This window comes from Vulpes lagopus, chromosome 2 (assembly GCF_018345385.1).
Source record: "Vulpes lagopus strain Blue_001 chromosome 2, ASM1834538v1, whole genome shotgun sequence".
Classification (NCBI taxonomy): Eukaryota; Metazoa; Chordata; class Mammalia; order Carnivora; family Canidae; genus Vulpes; species Vulpes lagopus.
Window position 1 is genome coordinate 106,803,363 of NC_054825.1, and position 17,470 is coordinate 106,820,832.

At 37.6% G+C, this 17,470-nt stretch overlaps 1 protein-coding gene and 1 non-coding gene across 5 annotated transcripts in view; one reads left to right on the plus strand and one right to left on the minus strand.

The window, feature by feature from the left end:
* MAP3K4 (mitogen-activated protein kinase kinase kinase 4) overlaps positions 1-17,470 on the plus strand; it is a 110,871-nt gene that overhangs the window by 40,347 nt on the left and 53,054 nt on the right. For all 4 annotated transcript variants that reach the window (XM_041742799.1, XM_041742801.1, XM_041742800.1 and 1 more), the window contains exon 3: positions 10,073-11,436. In XM_041742799.1, coding sequence (XP_041598733.1) covers positions 10,073-11,436 — 1,364 coding nt within the window. The remainder of the gene's footprint in view (positions 1-10,072; positions 11,437-17,470) is intronic.
* Positions 11,777-11,959, minus strand: LOC121486033. The gene has a single exon (XR_005986511.1). It is a non-coding gene; the product is annotated as a U2 spliceosomal RNA (small nuclear RNA).

Consider the following 17,470-nt stretch of genomic DNA (forward strand, 5'->3'; position numbering starts at 1 on the left):
ATTACATGTTTGTTATAGGAAATTTAGAAAATTAAAGCAAAAAGAAATAAAAATACATATAAAGCCAATACACAGAAGTAATAACTTTTACCATCTGTGGTGAAAGCCGTATCCCGCATAGGAATCATGCAGGTAAATAGGCAGTGCAGGCTCGTGCGGTGGAGCTAGAATGAAGGGTGGTAAGGAGAGGCTGCTGCGGTGTCCACAGGAGGGACTGGGAAGCCCTGGGGGTAGAAGACTTCTGGAACAAGTGACATTTGTGTTATGACCTCAGGGCTGAGGCCGGGAGGCCAGTATTTCAAACTAGTGTGTGATTCATGATAATATATTGGTCTCTTAGTATTTTCAAGAGCTTTTAGAATTAATTAGGTTGGTCAGATTTATTTTAAAAGCTTTCCAAGGAAGTATGAACTGATGCATTCTTCCTTTCTCACTGCCACAAGCAAAGGCTCTCTGAATCATACTATTCACTTTAGAGCTGCAGTCCAAGTTGGACTCATCTTTTTAATAAATGTCACCAATAATATTTGCATTTTTTCTGGTTATCTATTGCTGTATAACAAACCACCCCCAAAACTTGGTGGTGTGAAAGAACAACCATTTTATTTTGCTCATGATTCTTTGGGCCACGTATTTAGGCAGATCATAGCTCATCTCAAACACATTATGTCTGGAGCTTTAACTGGAATGGCTCAGTTGGCTGAAGATGTTGGCATGGCCTGGATAGGGCCCTAAATGTGGGCTTTCACTTCTCCACATGGTGTCAGCTGTGTCTCTGTGGTCCAGCATGGCTCCTTTACTCACATATCTAGTGTCTGGACTGAGAGCTGGCTAGCATTGTTTTTTTCCCACATGACCTTCAACATGGTCATCCTGGGATTCTTCACAGCATACTTGTTCCTGGGTAATTGGAATTCTTACATGGCAGCTAGCTTCCCCTACAGCAAGTGTCATGAGAGAGATCAAGGTGAAAGTTGTAAGGGTTCTTAGCTTAGGAAGTCACATAACACCACTTCTGCTGCATGCTTTGGCTACACAGGGCTGCCAGAATTCAGTGTGGGAGGGGACCACACAGGGCATTTCAGCCGCAGATGTGGTTGCCGGCTGTAAGGCATTAGCACCTACCTGCATTTGATAGAAAGCTTTGGGGCATTAGTGCCCAGTCTCTCCTCTGTAAAGGCAGACATCATAAGCGTCCCTGAAGGACTATAAGGACACAAGAAGGTATCTGAGGGCACCATGTTGTAAGGAGGGGAGAGTAACCATTAAATTTTTTTGCTTTTTGGTTTTTTTTTTTTTTTTTTTTTTTTTTTTTAGCAATGGTAGCTGTTGTCATGAACTGATTACATGGATATGATTCTTTAAATATTTTTATTATTATAGGCTCAGAGTAACTACTACCAATCTATAATAGCAATGAACTACTATAGATTTATTTTTTGTAATTGGAAATTCAGTCCCAGGCCACTTTCTAACCAACTGGCTATAATTGAGAGTTCCCTTGAGACCCTCTTCACGTTCCATCATTTGCTAGAACTGTTCACAGAACTCAAGAACACACTTTACTTGCGTTTATGGTTTATTATAAAGGACTCAGGAACAGTCAAATGGAAGAGATGCAAAGAGCAAGGGATTGGGGAGTTGGGGTGGGGGGGATGACCTGAGACTTCCCAGTCCCGCCAGCATTAGTCCCATTCCCTGGATGTGTTAACCAGCCTGGAAGCTCATCACATTTCCTTGTTAAAGAGTTTTTATAGAGTTTAATCTCCAGACTGGCCCCTCCTAACTCCCTTCTGGGAGGTTAGGATGATGGATGGGAGGTGCTAAAGGTTCCAGCCCACTAATTATTTCCTTCTGTGCCCAGCCCTGTCCTGAGGCTATCCAGGAGCATTCCCTAAGTCACCTCATTAGCATAAATACAGATATGATTGAAAGGGGCTCCTGTGAGTAATAAAAGATGCTCCTATCATTCAGGAAATCCAAAGGTTTTTGTTGTTGTTGTTGTTGTTGTTGTTGTTGTTTTAGCAGTTCTGTGCCAGAAACCTGGACAAAACCCAAATATATTTCTTATTATATAACTCAGTGAGCAACTGCTAGCAAAGGTGTGGGGAGATGACAGCTTTCATACAATGCTAATGGGAGTGTAAATTGTCTCAATCCTTGTGGGAAAGTAATTTGTTAATATAGTTAAGCGATGGTTGGTTATGTCCTTGACCCCACATATCCACCACTGGGACTAGACTTTAGAGAAGTTCCTGAAAAAAGATTCATTGTGTCATTCATTGTGATTTCCAAGCATAGTATGCAATTGTGTAACCACCCAGCAGGGTAGTTCAAAATTAGTATCTGTCATAGTGGTTGTCTGGGATGCTAGGGGACTGAGGAGAGGAGACCCTTGGTTGGGGACGAGGGCGGGGATGAAGGACAAAGGTGAGGTTGCCATTGCTAAGATGGTATGGGGGTGTGAAGGATGAAAGTGAGGCCATCATTGTAGCATTTTATTTCTTGCTTTATGTTGGTGGACTCTGAAATGATTGCCAGTTTAGAAGTGTGCAAAATGATATCTTATCCAATTTTTGCATTTCCCTGGGAATTTAAAAACATTTTTGTTTTCAAAACATGAAACTGGTTTTAGAAGCTGTGATAAATATGATAGCAATGTTATGATGTCTAGGTATGAACAGTTAGTTCCTTATTACCTAAAAAAAAAGTTAGCTATGTGACATCCTGACTGATGTAACCTACCGGTTAAGCTCTCGAATTAGCTCACCCACCAGGCTTGGTTTCATACTTTGATGAGTAACAGGATTTAATTGTGGTATTATTTAAATTGTACTTTAGGATAATGGTAAATAACTGCCAAATTACAGCAATTAAGATTTTAATAAATTTTGGACAATAATTAGTCATAAATAGCTGTTCTTAAGATTGGTTTAAGGGAAAGATAGTCAAAGTATCTCTTCCTTAAAATTTTGTGCCTTTTAACATAGCAGAAAGAAGTAAATCTAGTTCACCTCACAGTTTAAATTAAGAATTAGGGCAGCCTGAGTGAGCGGTTTAGTGCAGCCTCCAGCCCAGGGTGTGATCCTGGAGACCTGGGATCGAGTCTCACATCGGGCTCCCTGCCTGGAGCCTGCTTCTCCCTCTGCCTGTGTCTCTGCCATTCTCTCTCTCTGTCTCTCATGAATAAATAAAATCTTTAAATAAATTAATTAATCAAGAATTAAAACACTCAAACCAAGTTCTTTTCAGAGTGAATCTGCCTTGTAATCAGTGTCAGCTTCATTTTGCCAGCAGTATGATATACTGCAATAGCCAAATTATAGAGATAGAACTAATACCTCAAGATATTTATATCAGAATTTGAACCTACATGTCCATTCCTATATACGCATACTGATTTCCCTGTCATAAATATCTCAAGGTATATGTGTATATAAATGTGTATATAGGGCAGCCTGGGTGGCTCAGCGGTTTAGTGCCACCTTCAGCCCAAGGCGTGATCCTGGGGACCCGGGATGGAGTCCCACGTCGGGCTTCCTGCATGGAGCCTGCTTCTCCCTCTGCCTGTGTCTCTGTCTCTCTCTCTCTCTCTCTCTCTCTCTCTCTCCCTCTGTGTGTGTGTGTGTGTGTCTCTCATGAATAAATAAAATCTTAAAAAAAAATGTGTGTGTTAAAGTCTGTATTTGCTAACAGTAGTATGATTAGCAACTTGTTTTTGAAAGAGTATAATACTGCTGTAAATTTGAGTTGATAAAATGCTTACAAGTCTATAGAATTGACTCCTGAACAATGCCAGGGTGAGGGTTAGGGGTCAACTCCCTGCAGAGTCAAAAATTGGTATATGACTTTGACTTCCCAACAGCGTAACTTCTAATAGCCTACTGTCAATTACAAGTCTTACCATGATGTAAATAGTTGATTAACACATATTTTGTATATGTATTATGTACTGTATTCTTACAATGTAGTAAGCTAGAGAAAAGAAATTTTTATTATTGGGATTTTTAAAGAGAGAGAGAGAGAGAGAGGGTGGAGAAGGGGCAGAGTGAGAGGGAGAGAATCTTAAGCAGGCTCCATGCCCAGTGTGAGCCCAGTGTAAGGCTTGATCTCAAAACCCTGGGATCATGACCTGTGCCTAAATCAGGAGTCGAACACTTCTCTGACCAAGCAACCCAGGTGCCCTGAAAAGATAATGTTTTTAAGAAAATCTAAGAGAAAATATATTTATAGTATTTATCAGAAAAAAAAGAAATCTGGATGTAAGTGGACCTGCATAGTTCAAGCTTCTGTTGTGCAAAGGTCAGCTGTATCGTCAGTCAGCTGAGTTTTCATTGTTAGCTAGAGTGGACTTAAATCTGTATTTCAGCTCTTTAAACTCAGCCTGGTAGTCAAAGTTCTGTTTCAGGCTACCCATATGCAGACTCACTGTCCAGCCAGAGTCTCTTTTTTTTGCCTTTGTGTCTCTTCATTGGCTTAAAAGATACTCTCGACTTTCTTGCTACCCTTGTTTGAGCTCTAATTTCAAGGGCCCCAGTCAATTACGTGGTCTTATTTAAAGCCTTTATAGATTAGTTACTCTCTATAACTGTGGTTTATGACACTCTGTGTCTAACCTTTCCTTGGGCTGTTAGCACTGGCCTGTGATTACCTGTGACAGGTGTAATTGTGATGTGATGGCACAAACATGGATTGGGATCCCAGTCATAATATTTACGTGTTGATGTTCCATGGTAGACTTCATCACAGTGTTGTGAAGATGATGAGAGTCTCTGTATAGGTCCTACCTTGAAAATGAGGGAGTTGAAGAAAGCACTGTTTCCCAAAATGTGCCATTCTAGCCAGGTTGAATTGGAGACACTCGGAGTGGGACCGGGGGTCTGCATTTTAGCAAGAACCCAAGTGATTTTTAATGTTGACTGATATTTGAGAACCATGAATTGGATCTCTAAGCCCCTGCAGATTGCTGCCATTGTTTGATAATCTAGGACATCATTGCTCTAATGACCATCTCACACTTAAAGGTAAAGGGTGGCCATCTGTTTATGCTTACTCATTTGAGAGCTTGAGGAAGGCTGCTGTGTAGAATTTGGACAGTACTCATATAGGAGAGCAGAAGTATTCTAAGGACTTGATAAAAAATACATTTTATACATATTCTAAGGAGCCAGTTCTAGATATGGATGATGGGAAAATTCAGTTGAATGTCTCATATCTGTTTAAGCAAGTGAACCATATTGCTTGTTATTGATTGCTTTTGGTTTCATTATAATTTTTTTTTCCTTTTCCTTTCTTGTTCTTCCAATTAGGCAGGAATTATTGGTAATTGGCCAAAGGAAAAAGTAACTACTCTGGAAGATTGGTGAAACTGCACTAACCAAATCACACCATTTAATTTATAGCCATTCAGGAGATCAGATGTTCCATTAATCTTGCTTAAGTTATGATGAACTAGTTTTAAAATACTATAATGAGAACTCATGTAATATATTCTGTATACTTTTGATTTATTATTTTCAGAAGCTGTTTGTATTTGACTTTTTATTAATTACAGAGGGATTTAATATTCAAAGAAAACTAGATAAACTTAATGGGCTTTCAAGTTATTATTAGAAGTTTTATACTCATGTCAGATTGGGTAAAGACAGAATATAAAGTGCTTGAGAATAATAACTGTGTCTCAGCTTATAGGTTTATTTTCATCCCCAACATCCTAGTACTTCTCCATCTCCCTTAACTGACAGGTCTCTTAGAGTTTCATAGAGGATTGTCTGATCACTGATTGCTAGGAAATACTCTTGTGTTTCCTCTGTCCATCACAAATCTATCATTTGAAAAGTATAGCAACTGATAGAGTTTTTTATAGTAGCTAGACTAGGATTTAAGTCTATCTTAAGTTTAAATTAATATCATTTTAAAGCATGATGTATCAGTTTCCAATTATGTTTTTTTTTTTTTTCCAAAACCAACTTGGTTTTTTGTTTTGAAAAAAAAAAAAAAAAAGTTCTTTATGTTCCATCTTGTGCCTTTCCCAATTTGCTTGTCTTTATGCACATTGTACATCCAAATAAGCCATTGCTTTATGTATGTACAAAATTTAAAAAAAATAGTATAACACACCATTTTGTTTGCTATGAGGTAGGCCTAAGGTGTGTACATAATCTGCAAAAATTAGTTTTTTAGGCTACTAAAATTGGATTCTTCTTATACAGGAAAGTGGGACTGTGGCATTTTTTTTTTTTTTTTTTTTTTTTTTTTAAGATTTTACTTATTCAGGGATCCCTGGGTGGCGCAGCGGTTTGGCGCTTGCCTTTGGCCCAGGGCGCGATCTTGGAGACCCGGGATCGAATCCCACATCGGGCTCCCGGTGCATGGAGCCTGCTTCTCCCTCTGCCTGTGTCTCTGCCTCTCTCTCTCTCTCTCTCTGACTATCATAAATAAAAAAAAAAAAAAAAAAAAAAAAATTTAAAAAAAAAAAAAAAAAAAAAAAAAAAAAAGATTTTACTTATTCATGAGAGACCCAGAGAGAGAGAGGCAAAGACACAGGCAGAGGGAGAAGCAGGCTCCCTGTGGGGAACCTAAATGTGGGACTCAATCCCAGAACCCCAGGATCATGACCTGAACCAAAGGCAGATGCTCAACCACTGAGCCACCCAGGGGTCCCTTAAGTGTTTTTAATTACTGAAATAAAGATCAAGGCTGAGAAGTTTTATCTCAATATTTTTTTCATGCTTTGAATATTAGCTTCCTAGAAAATATAGCATAGATTTGGGCATAATATTTATAGCCCAGTCTTCTGGAATAATGAAAAACCATCCAAGCCACTCTCAGTTAACACTTTTGTTTTCCTTAGAATCTTTAAATCATGGATTAGAAGAACATTTATGAGTTATGTAAGTAAAGTATTACATTTTCACTGTTCATTATTGTTTTCAAATTATAAACTGTATGCAGACATTCTCTGGCCATTATCAATAATGTTATCCTATATCATTTTATAAAATTTTGTTAGGATCCTAAATCCTAAGCTAAAAGCATCATTTTTTGTTACATAAATATTTGATTTCTTTGATTCAAAACCAAGACAACATTCTCTTCTAGGTCTGCATTGCCTCTCTTCTGTACATGTTTCTTGGATATTCTTATGTACTCTCCTAGTATTAAATAACATATGTATACACTGATGACTTCCAAGTCTGTATCTTTGGATTTCTCTCCTAAACTCAAGATCCACATTATGTACCTATGGACATCGCCAATATGACTTCCTATAGGCTCCTCAAATTTAGTGTATTAAAACTAAACTCATTATTTTTACCTCTAGTCTTAAACAGTGATACCATGTATGTCATTATGTGTTTCATAGGACAAAGTATAGTATAAATTCGTATCTTGAAAAATAAAATATAGTGGAGTTAAATTTGGAAGCACTTGTTAGCTTTGCTTTCAAATAACCATTGTTTTACCAAGTAGAGATGAATAAATGGTAGGTATGTGCTAAGTCAGTAAAAGTATAAAGAATACAGTTACAGAAAAAAAAAAAGAACATAGTTAAAGAAAACATCAAAGAGGAGACAAAGGCCAAAATGAAAAAAATTCATTTTTTTTATAAATGAATAATGATAGGCATTTGTAGCTAGAAGCAGAATTGTGAAGAAATTTCTTGAATGGACTGCATAAAAGGTTTTAAGACCTTTAGAAGTAAGATAGATTAAAACTAAGGATAAAAATTCCATCATTTAAAAAATATTGGTAATTAAAAAGTAATAGTTTTTATATTAAAATATAGCAAAAATCCCTATAGATAAAATCTTTTTTGATGGACCATAAAGGAAATAAATATAAGTCAAGTTGGACTTAGGAATTCCTCTTAGGAATATTTGTTTTAATTTCTTTTTTTTTTTTTTTTTTTTTTTTGAGAGTGAGCGAGCTAGAACTAGTGTGCACTCCTGCCTGTGTAAACAGGGGAAGGGCAGAGGCAGAGGAGGGAGAGGGAGAGAGAGAACCCTAAGCAAGTTCTATGCTCAGAGCAGACCCCAATGTGGGGCTCAGTCTCATGACCCTGAGATCATGACCTGAGCAGAAATCAAGAATAAGATACTTAACTGACGGACCTAAAAATTCTTCTTTTAAAACTATTTTAATTTAAACTGATTAACCCTCTCAAGTAAAAATCTTTAAAACGGGGGGAATGTATCTGGGTGGCTCAGTTGATTACGTGTCTGTCTTTGGCTCAGATCATGATCCCACAGTTCAAGGATCAAGTCCTGGCATTTGGTTCCTTGCTCAGTGGGGAGCCTGCTGCTCCATCTCCCTCTGCCCTCTACTCGCACTCTCTCTGTCGCTTTCTCTAATAAATAAATAAAATCTAAAAAAAATTTTTTTAATTGATTAGAAGGTAAATTGGTTTTAAACAGGATTTCTGGGCAGCTCGGGTGGCTCAGCAGTTTAGTGCCATCTTCAGCTCAGGGCCTGATCCTGGAGACCCAGGATCAAGTCCATGTCAGGCTCCCTGCATGGAGCCTGCTTCTTCCTCTGCCTGTGTCTCTGCCTCTCTCTCTCTCTCTCTCTCTCTCTCTTACTCTCTCTTTCTGTCTCTCATGAATAAATAAATAAAATCTTAAAAAAAAAAACACAACAGGATTTCTTTAGTGAATTAATTTTGGATATATCAGTTTGTAGCCCATATAAATATGCCCTATTTCACCAGATCTAAGGCATACTATGTTTTAAGAAGAAAAATGCTTACAATTGTTTTTTTATACTTAGAATTTTAATTTTTTATTTACTAAAAGAACCCTTTTATACTTCTTGATATTTAGATACAGATTTTAAAGAACTACTTGTTACTTATGTATGTGTGTATAAAAGAAAATATAAATGAAACCTACTAGTGAATATATTCTTAAAGCTTATTCATATCAATTTTAAAATCTATTTTAATTTCAGAGTTCTTAAAATCCAGAACATGTGTCCTAGAGTCAGTGACATGAAGTATATCTTGGGTGTGGAGGGGAGACTGGGATGGTGTTTTAGGTTTGGGCATTATCTGTATATGAAGTAGAAGCAGAGATTACCCAGGGAGGGAGAGAGTAAGGCAGAATAGATCAAAGAGCAGAACTCTAAGAAACAGCATTTTCTGGAGTGAGCCAAGTTCCAAGGAGGGAATTTGAAAAGGTGTGACTTGGGAAGCAGAAAAGAACCCAAACTGTTGTATCTAGAAAGTAACAGGATGAAGGGATTTCAGTAAGGCAGAGGTCATTGATATTGGCCGAAATGCCAAACAGGAAGGAAGGGGTGTGTGTGTTCATTTGAAAGCTTGGGAATTAAATTAATAGAACCTTCTACAATTGTTTGACAAGAAAGTGTGATGTTTGCTTTCTTTGCATTAATTTTGAATGATTTTATATGCCAGTTCAGGCAAATGATACTGAATTAGTCTCTATGTCTTCAGTTTTCTTAATGCTAAATTTAAAATATTATTGTTCATTTGTGAGAAAGAAGAAAACAAAGAATAGAATAAATAAACATTTTTGCCTATTACCTCTTTCATTTTTTTAAATGAGAATAATCTGAGAGTGCCTTAAAGAGTTTTTGCTCAATCTACTTCATTTTACAAATGAGAGAAGTGACCCAGGAAACTTCCGTGGTCTGCTCTGAGTTAGTACATTTAGTTCAGGGCAGAGGCAGGGATGGGATTTGTTTTCTAAACCACGTTTCTCAGATCTGTAATGTTTTTCCCTTCTTATGTCGGGGGTGGTAACTTGTGGCAATTTTGCTCACTGGGTAACTGCAACTTTAATGTAGAGAAACAACTTGTTTTAGATTGTAGTGGAGAATAGTAGAGAGCAGAGCAAGTATAATAAAGTGGGGAAGTGGATAACATCTTTTTAGAAATTTAGAGAGAAATGTTGTATGTATCTTGAATCTTTTAATTTTCAGCCTATGGTTATGATTTTTTTCTTCAGTAATAGCCTGAAGAATAAGTAAATGTGAATCAGTTTTAGTGAAGATACTGAGTAGCTTCATGTTTTAGAGCTAACCCAGTGTTCTGTTTATTTCTTTTTACTAGAAAAAATGAATGCACCAAACCAGCCTCCACACAAAGACACTGGAAAAACCATGGAGAATGTGGAAGAATATAGCTATAAGCAGGAGAAGAAGATCCGAGCTGCTCTTAGGACAACAGAGCGTGATCATAAGAAAAATGTGCAGTGCTCGTTCATGTTGGACTCAGTGGGTGGGTCTTTGCCCAAAAAATCAATTCCAGATGTGGATCTTAATAAGCCTTACCTCAGTCTTGGCTGCAGCAATGCTAAGCTTCCGGTATCTGTGCCCATGCCTATACCCAGAACTGCACGCCAGACTTCTAGGACTGACTGTCCAGCAGATCGCTTAAAGTTTTTTGAGACTTTACGACTTCTGCTAAAGCTTACCTCAGTCTCAAAGAAGAAGGACAGGGAGCAAAGAGGACAGGAAAATACATCTGCTTTTTGGTTTAACCGATCTAATGAACTGATCTGGTTAGAGCTACAAGCCTGGCACGCAGGACGGACCATTAATGACCAGGACCTCTTTTTATATACAGCCCGTCAAGCCATCCCTGATATTATTAATGAAATCCTTACTTTCAAAGTTAATTATGGGAGCTTTGCCTTTGTTAGAAATGGAGCTAGTTTTAATGGTACTTCAGTAGAAGGGCAGTGCAGAGCCCCTCCTGGAACAAAACTTGTGGGTTACTCAACATATCATGAGCATCTCCAACGCCAGAGGGTGTCATTTGAGCAGGTAAAGCGGATAATGGAGCTGCTGGAGTACATGGAAGCACTTTATCCATCATTGCAGGCTCTTCAAAAGGATTATGAAAAATATGCTGCAAAAGACTTCCAGGACAGGGTGCAGGCACTCTGTTTGTGGTTAAACATCACAAAGGACTTAAATCAGAAGTTAAGGATTATGGGCACTGTTTTGGGCATCAAGAATTTATCAGACATTGGCTGGCCAGTGTTTGAAATCCCTTCTCCTCGATCGTCCAAAGGCAATGAGCCAGAAGATGAGGGTGATGACACAGAAGGGGACTTGAAAGAGCTGGAAAGTAGTACGGATGAGAGTGAAGAAGAACAACTCTCAGGTCCCAGGGCACCAGAGCCCACACAGCCCATTGACACCAATTTCAGCATCCATTCACAGGATTGTGTACTGAAGAAGCTTGAGAGGCTTGAGTCTGAGGATGATTCTTTTGGCTGGGGAGCACCAGACTGCAGCACAGAGGCAGGCTTTAGTAGACATTGTCTGACTTCCATTTATAGGCCATTTGTAGACAAAGCCCTGAAGCAAATGGGGTTAAGAAAGTTAATTTTAAGACTTCACAAGTTGATGGACGGTTCCTTGCAAAGGGCACGTATAGCACTGGTAAAGAGTGACCATCCAGTGGAGGTAGGTTTCTGGTCGGCATTAGTATGGTTTTGTCCTCAGTTCCATTATTACAGTGTGTTGTGTTGATTATTATGTACTTTCATAGTCTTGATATTTTTAAGATGTAAGTGATAGTTACTGTAACTTGCAGACTTAAACATTTCTATAAAGCACTGTAATAAATGGGGAAATGGATCTTTGAAAACTGTATGAATTTAGTGAATTAAGTGTAAGGTGGTGTGTGGAGGGAAAAAAAATATCCAGCCATATAAATATAGGATGGAGAAGGACAGGGTAGGTATAAATAAAGAGGGAAGAAAGCCACAATCATGGGTGACCACAGACTGAATATGAGTCAGTAAAAAAGTCAACATGATGCTGAAATATTTTTAAATGAATATGGCATCCGAGGTCATGGATCTCGTTCTTTCTCTATTCTTTGTACTAGCTTATTTTTGAGTAGCATGTCCAGTTTTGGCCACTGTATTTTAAACTGATAAGAACAGATACTATGCATGATCTTAGCCACAGGCCAAGAGGCTATTTGGCCACTGTATTTTAAAGAGATGTGAGTTGTAGAGAATTATAAGAATGATCAAAGGAAAAAAGAGTTTACATATTTAGCAAAGTTTGTGATTAGTATAAATGATAGAAGGTTAAGGGAAGCCTTAATTATCAAATCCATGCCTCAATATGTGAAGATTTTTGTGAGAGGAGTATGCCTCCTAGAAAAAGCAGCTTGAAAACAGTACACATTTTATTTTGATAGCTTGATGTCTCAGAAATTCTTGACTGTGAAGGGTGGTAAAACTAGAGAGGGCACACTGTTGGATACTGTTCTTCAGAGGAAGAAGAACAGTTTTTCTTTTGTGGTGAGTTTGCATGTTCATCTGGCTAAAAGCAAAAGCACCCACATCTTTGAGATCCTTTGTCCTGTTCTATGTCGCAATTCTAAATTTTAGTAGCTATCTACATACATATTTGTGCACCTTTCATTTTTATGTTTTAAACTTCAGTTTACTACACAATCTGGCTTGCTTTGGAGTGAAAGGTGATAAAACAGAAGGCATTTTTTTTTTATATATATATAATGGATAACATTGGAAGAGAATCTGAGTTTATAAGATTTTTATTTTTCATGAACTAGACCGTGAACCCCTAGGAGAAGGGGTTCACATAATATAGCAAGATGTTTGCAAAAGGAGTCTGTACTTTGTAGCTATAGGAAGTTAGTTGACTTTGAGTATTATTTGAATTACAAGTCTTAATAGTGAGTTTATATATGAGTCTTCTTTGTTTTTTTTTTTTTATGAGTCTTCTTTGAACAGTATTTTAACTCCGAATGATTTTTTATGTGCTTTTTTTTTTTTTTAGAGCAAATGACTCTTTTTTCCCCTTTTAGTCCATAACAATTTCATACAATTTTATTATAGTGCAGATTTCAAAATCAGTAGAACAAAACTAGACACAGATTGAGGATTTGCCATATACTTCAGATGGTGAATGACTGACTTTGATCTAGACTTTTGGCTGGAGTGGTTCAGTTGCAATGAGGACACATGTGGACAAGACAGGGACAATGATTGATTTTTATTGTGAAGCACTATTTTTGAAGTAATATGAACGAAACAGCTCTGGCAGTATTACCCCATCTCTGATTCAGTGACTCTCATGAGAGTAAGGGCCCTGGGAGGTATATGGGGGCTTCTTACAACTGCTTTAAACTCCCTCTCCCAAATTGTCTGCCTCTCCCCTGGGGACCCTCTGTGACAATGAACCATTGCTACTAATGGTAGAGCTTTGCATGCCTGAAATGTGTTGGAACAAGAAAAAGATTGGAAATGAGTGCGCTACATTTTCTATTAGAAGTCAAGTTGAAAAAAAAAAAAGTCAAGTTGAAAATAGATGGTAGTAGGTAGTCCATCGTTTTGAATTCCCGTCAAAGTTGTATTCCTTTGTTTTGACCAGTTGTGATTTAAGTAAACAGGTTATCCTTATTATAGAAAAGAAAAGATATAGATTCAGAGCTCATAAAGTATGTGAATTAGGGGATCCCTGGGTGGCGCAGCAGTTTGGCGCCTGCCTTTGGCCCAAGGCACGATCCTGAAGACCTGGGATCGAATCCCACATCAGACTCCCCGTGCATGGAGCCTGCTTCTCCCTCTGCCTGTGTCTCTGCCTCTCTCTCTCTCTCTCTCTCTCTCTCTCTCCGTGACTATCATAAATAAATAAAAATTTATTTTAAAAAAGTATGTGAATTAAAGACTTGTAGAATTTTTTGTATAGAAATGAGGTACAGACGCCCCTGTTGCTTTTTGTTTTATAAAATGTCATGTTTGTCATATAACAAAAGAGTAACTGAGAGCTGAAGTAGAAATTCAATCTAAATGAATACAAGATGAGGCTCCAACACTACAATTAACTCAGTGGGAAAGTTAGACTTATTTTTTTTTTACCATTTCAGGGACATAACTTCTAGAAGGGGAGGTGTGTACTTGTATGTGTATGAACACATGTAGACTTTCCTTCTGGGTTTGTTTCAGTCTTTGAGTATGTTGGAGAAAGAGCCACAGTTTTGAAATCAAGTAACTGGATTCCATTCCTTGGTGTGGGTCTTTCTCACCACATGACTTTGTAAATGATTTAATCTTTCTGACCCTAAGTTATCACATCTGTAAAATGACTATATACTTTTCTACCTACCTCACAGGGTTGTTGTGAGGCCTGAAATGTGTTTGTATAAATGGTAAAATGCTATAGAAGCCAAATATAAACTATTAATTTTTTAGAGGTTTTGTTAAACTTTTTTTTTTTTTCTTTTGAAGCTAACAGTCAGTATGGGCTAGACTATTCTGTTTTTATTTTTAAAATGTGTTTAACCTTTTAATCTCTGCCAAATACTCCTACATTTGAAGGGCATACATTTTAAGCAGTGTATAGCCTTTTGGTTTAAGGACAATTTTATTTTCATTCTTGATAGAAGAGTCTTGACCAGCTGGCACCACAGATTGTACTCAATACACATCTTTTTTTGCGCTTTTTTTTTAGGTTATGTGATAATAGTAATGAATATAGTTGAAGGACTTGTAGGAAGGAGGAAAAATACTCAGGACGTTTGAGTTTTCTTGTCTATGTCTTTGTATTTTTATTCTTTATAACTAAGTTACTTGTAATTAGTGCTTATAATAACATGGTCTTATATTTAATTCCCTTTGGCTTATAAACATGCTTTATAAAGCAATTTTTCTCTAAAATTTTATTATATTTCAAAATATTTAAATTTAAAAACCTGTAATCTTGAGATAATTCTAGATTTATGGAAAACTTGCAAAGATAGTACAGAGTTTTCATACATTCTTTATCCAGCTTCTTACTTAACTCTGCTGTATTTGTCAAAGTTAATATATTAACATTGGTATAAAATACTGTTACCTAAACTGTGGACGTTACTGGATTTCTGTTTTTGCGCTAATGTCCTCTTTCTGTTCCAGGACCCAGTCAAGGACACCACTTTGCACTTAGTCATGTCTTCTCGGTCTCCTCTGATATGTGGTAGTTGCTTAGTCTTCCCTTGGTTGTCATGGTCTGGATGGCTTGTAGAGTGTCCTGGAATTTGGATAGGTCTGGTGTCTTCTCAAGATTAGACTGAGGGCCTGGGCTTGTGCAGGAATGCCACAGAGTTGCAATGCCCTATGGCATCATATTGTCCCTGGTGGTGTTAACCTGGGTCACGCGTTGAAAGTGGTGTCTGCCAGGTTCCTCCATGAGTTAGCAGTTTTCCTGCCCATGCTTAGTTCTTTGAAGTGAGTCACTAAATGCAACCCACATTCAAGGGGAGGCCAGTGTTTCTCTACTCCAGAGGAAGGGAATAGCTACATGAATTATTTAGAATTATTCTGTATGAAAGATTTACCTCTTCTCTCCCATTTACTTACCTCACTGGAAAGTCATAAATACTTATTTTTTCTTTGGGTTATAATCTAGTAGTATTGCTCCTTACTTTGTTGCTCACATTGTTCCTGCTTCGTCACTGGATCTCTTTCCTTCTGTGTCCTTTTGACATGCTTGCATCTTTTTGTGTATGGTGTTGCTTTTGAGCAGTTTCTTATTTGTGACATCATCCTCTATTTTTCCTGTTGCAGTCCTGAAATCAGCCATTTCCCTGAGGAGCTCCGGTTCCTTTAATGGGAGTATGGTATTTAGAGATGAAGATCTGGGCACTGGATGTTACTGTTGGGTATCATTGCTTCCAGGCCCACTCAGTCATAGAGTTAGAAAATAGAGGTATGTCCTTCATCCCATGTGTGTGTATGCACAGCTTGACAGTTGATCAGTTGACTAATTGATCATCTGTCTCCTTGCTTACCTGTCTGTGAAAATTAAACCTGATTTCACACTGATGTCTCTGGCCTAATCTAGCATTACCATCCTAGCCTTCCTCCTCTGCTTATTTGTAATTTCTTCTCTTGCGGTGAGAAACCTGGCTCCCATTACTACATTCATTCACATATTGGTACAGCCGGAGTATACATGTAAAGTAGTTTCAGAACTGCTAACTAGGACCCCTCTGAAGATAAATTTGTGAACTAGAGTACGACATTTCAGTACAATTACTTTTGTCTTTGGTCTTAGAGAGTCCCCACAGAATTTTCCAGAGTTAGTTAGGTCAGCACCTCTTTCCTTCACTCTCCTCAGTGACATAATATCATATGTTTGTAATATACTTAGAGTTACTTCATCTCAGTCTGCATTCCGTCCTGAGATTCCACAGTGTCCTAGCTGATTTTTTTTTTAAGTTTACATAGAGTTCACTCTTTATGTTGTATAGTCCTTTGGGTTTTGTGCATTTAAAATGTTAAATATCCATAAATATTTGAGCCACAGATTATGATATGGTTATTTTATGCTTCTTCCTTTTTGCTTTACCTTATGAAATTTATACACTTTCAGAAGAAAAGAAAGATAAAATATTTATTTAGTGTAGTATATAAAAAGATCTAGTTGCCTCACTGCATGTTACCGTGCATATTACCTCAAATCCTAAGGAAGACTTTTGATTATTTTATGAATTACTTTCTTTCGAATTACAAATGATAATGTAATTATTATAAGTTTAGTGGCCAATAAAATATTGTTTGTTTGATGATCCAGGAATAATTATGCTAATTTTTTCTGTATGCACAAGAAACCCTGAAGAGGTTGCCTTATATATTCAGAGTGGACAAAGCTTTTAGAAACTAGGGAATATGGTAACAACAGCTACTATTTATCAAGTCTTACCGTATACCAGGCACAACAAATGAGTGAAGTGGTGGTGTTAATTCTGTATTTTACAAATAAGGAGAGTAAATGACTTACCCCAGATCGTAGGAGCTATAGATTGTTGGAGGGATTAAACCTAGGATTCTGGGATGCTACACTTTCAACTGTGCTAATGGTATCCAAACCTGGCTGCACATCAGCACTACCCAGGGAGTTTCAGAAAATTCAGGGACCTGTGCCTTTTTGGGATATAGGGCGAATCAGAATCTCTTGAGGTAGGATATGAGTGCTGGCATTAACAAACCTCCAACAAGCTGCCTGTGTAGCAAAGACCAGCACCAGTGCAATTCTGAGTGAGCTCCATTGGAAACACTATGTAGACAATAGTACTCGCTTAGCCCTGCCTTCCAGATCAATGTTCATTAACACAATTATAGTAGTTAATTGTTTTATTTGCTTCAGTCATTACTTGTCTGATTTCATTAGTAAAGTTGCACAGACTTTTTAATTAAGTGGCAAGCTAATAAGCATATCCTTGCTCATTTGCCTATAGGTTTTCTGTTTTCTAAAAGAAGCATGCATACTTGAGGGGAAATAGGCAGTTGTTCTATGTTATTTTTGACCACAGTGAGCCAATGGAGACAAATCTGATGTAAGATGGAGAAGATCAGAGGACAGAATTCATCAGCTCACAGTGGAGAACTGCATCCCATGAAGACAACACAACAGTAGCAACAAGACTAGTAGCTAGCATTAACTGAATACTTGCTATATGGAAGTGGGTTGGTCAAGT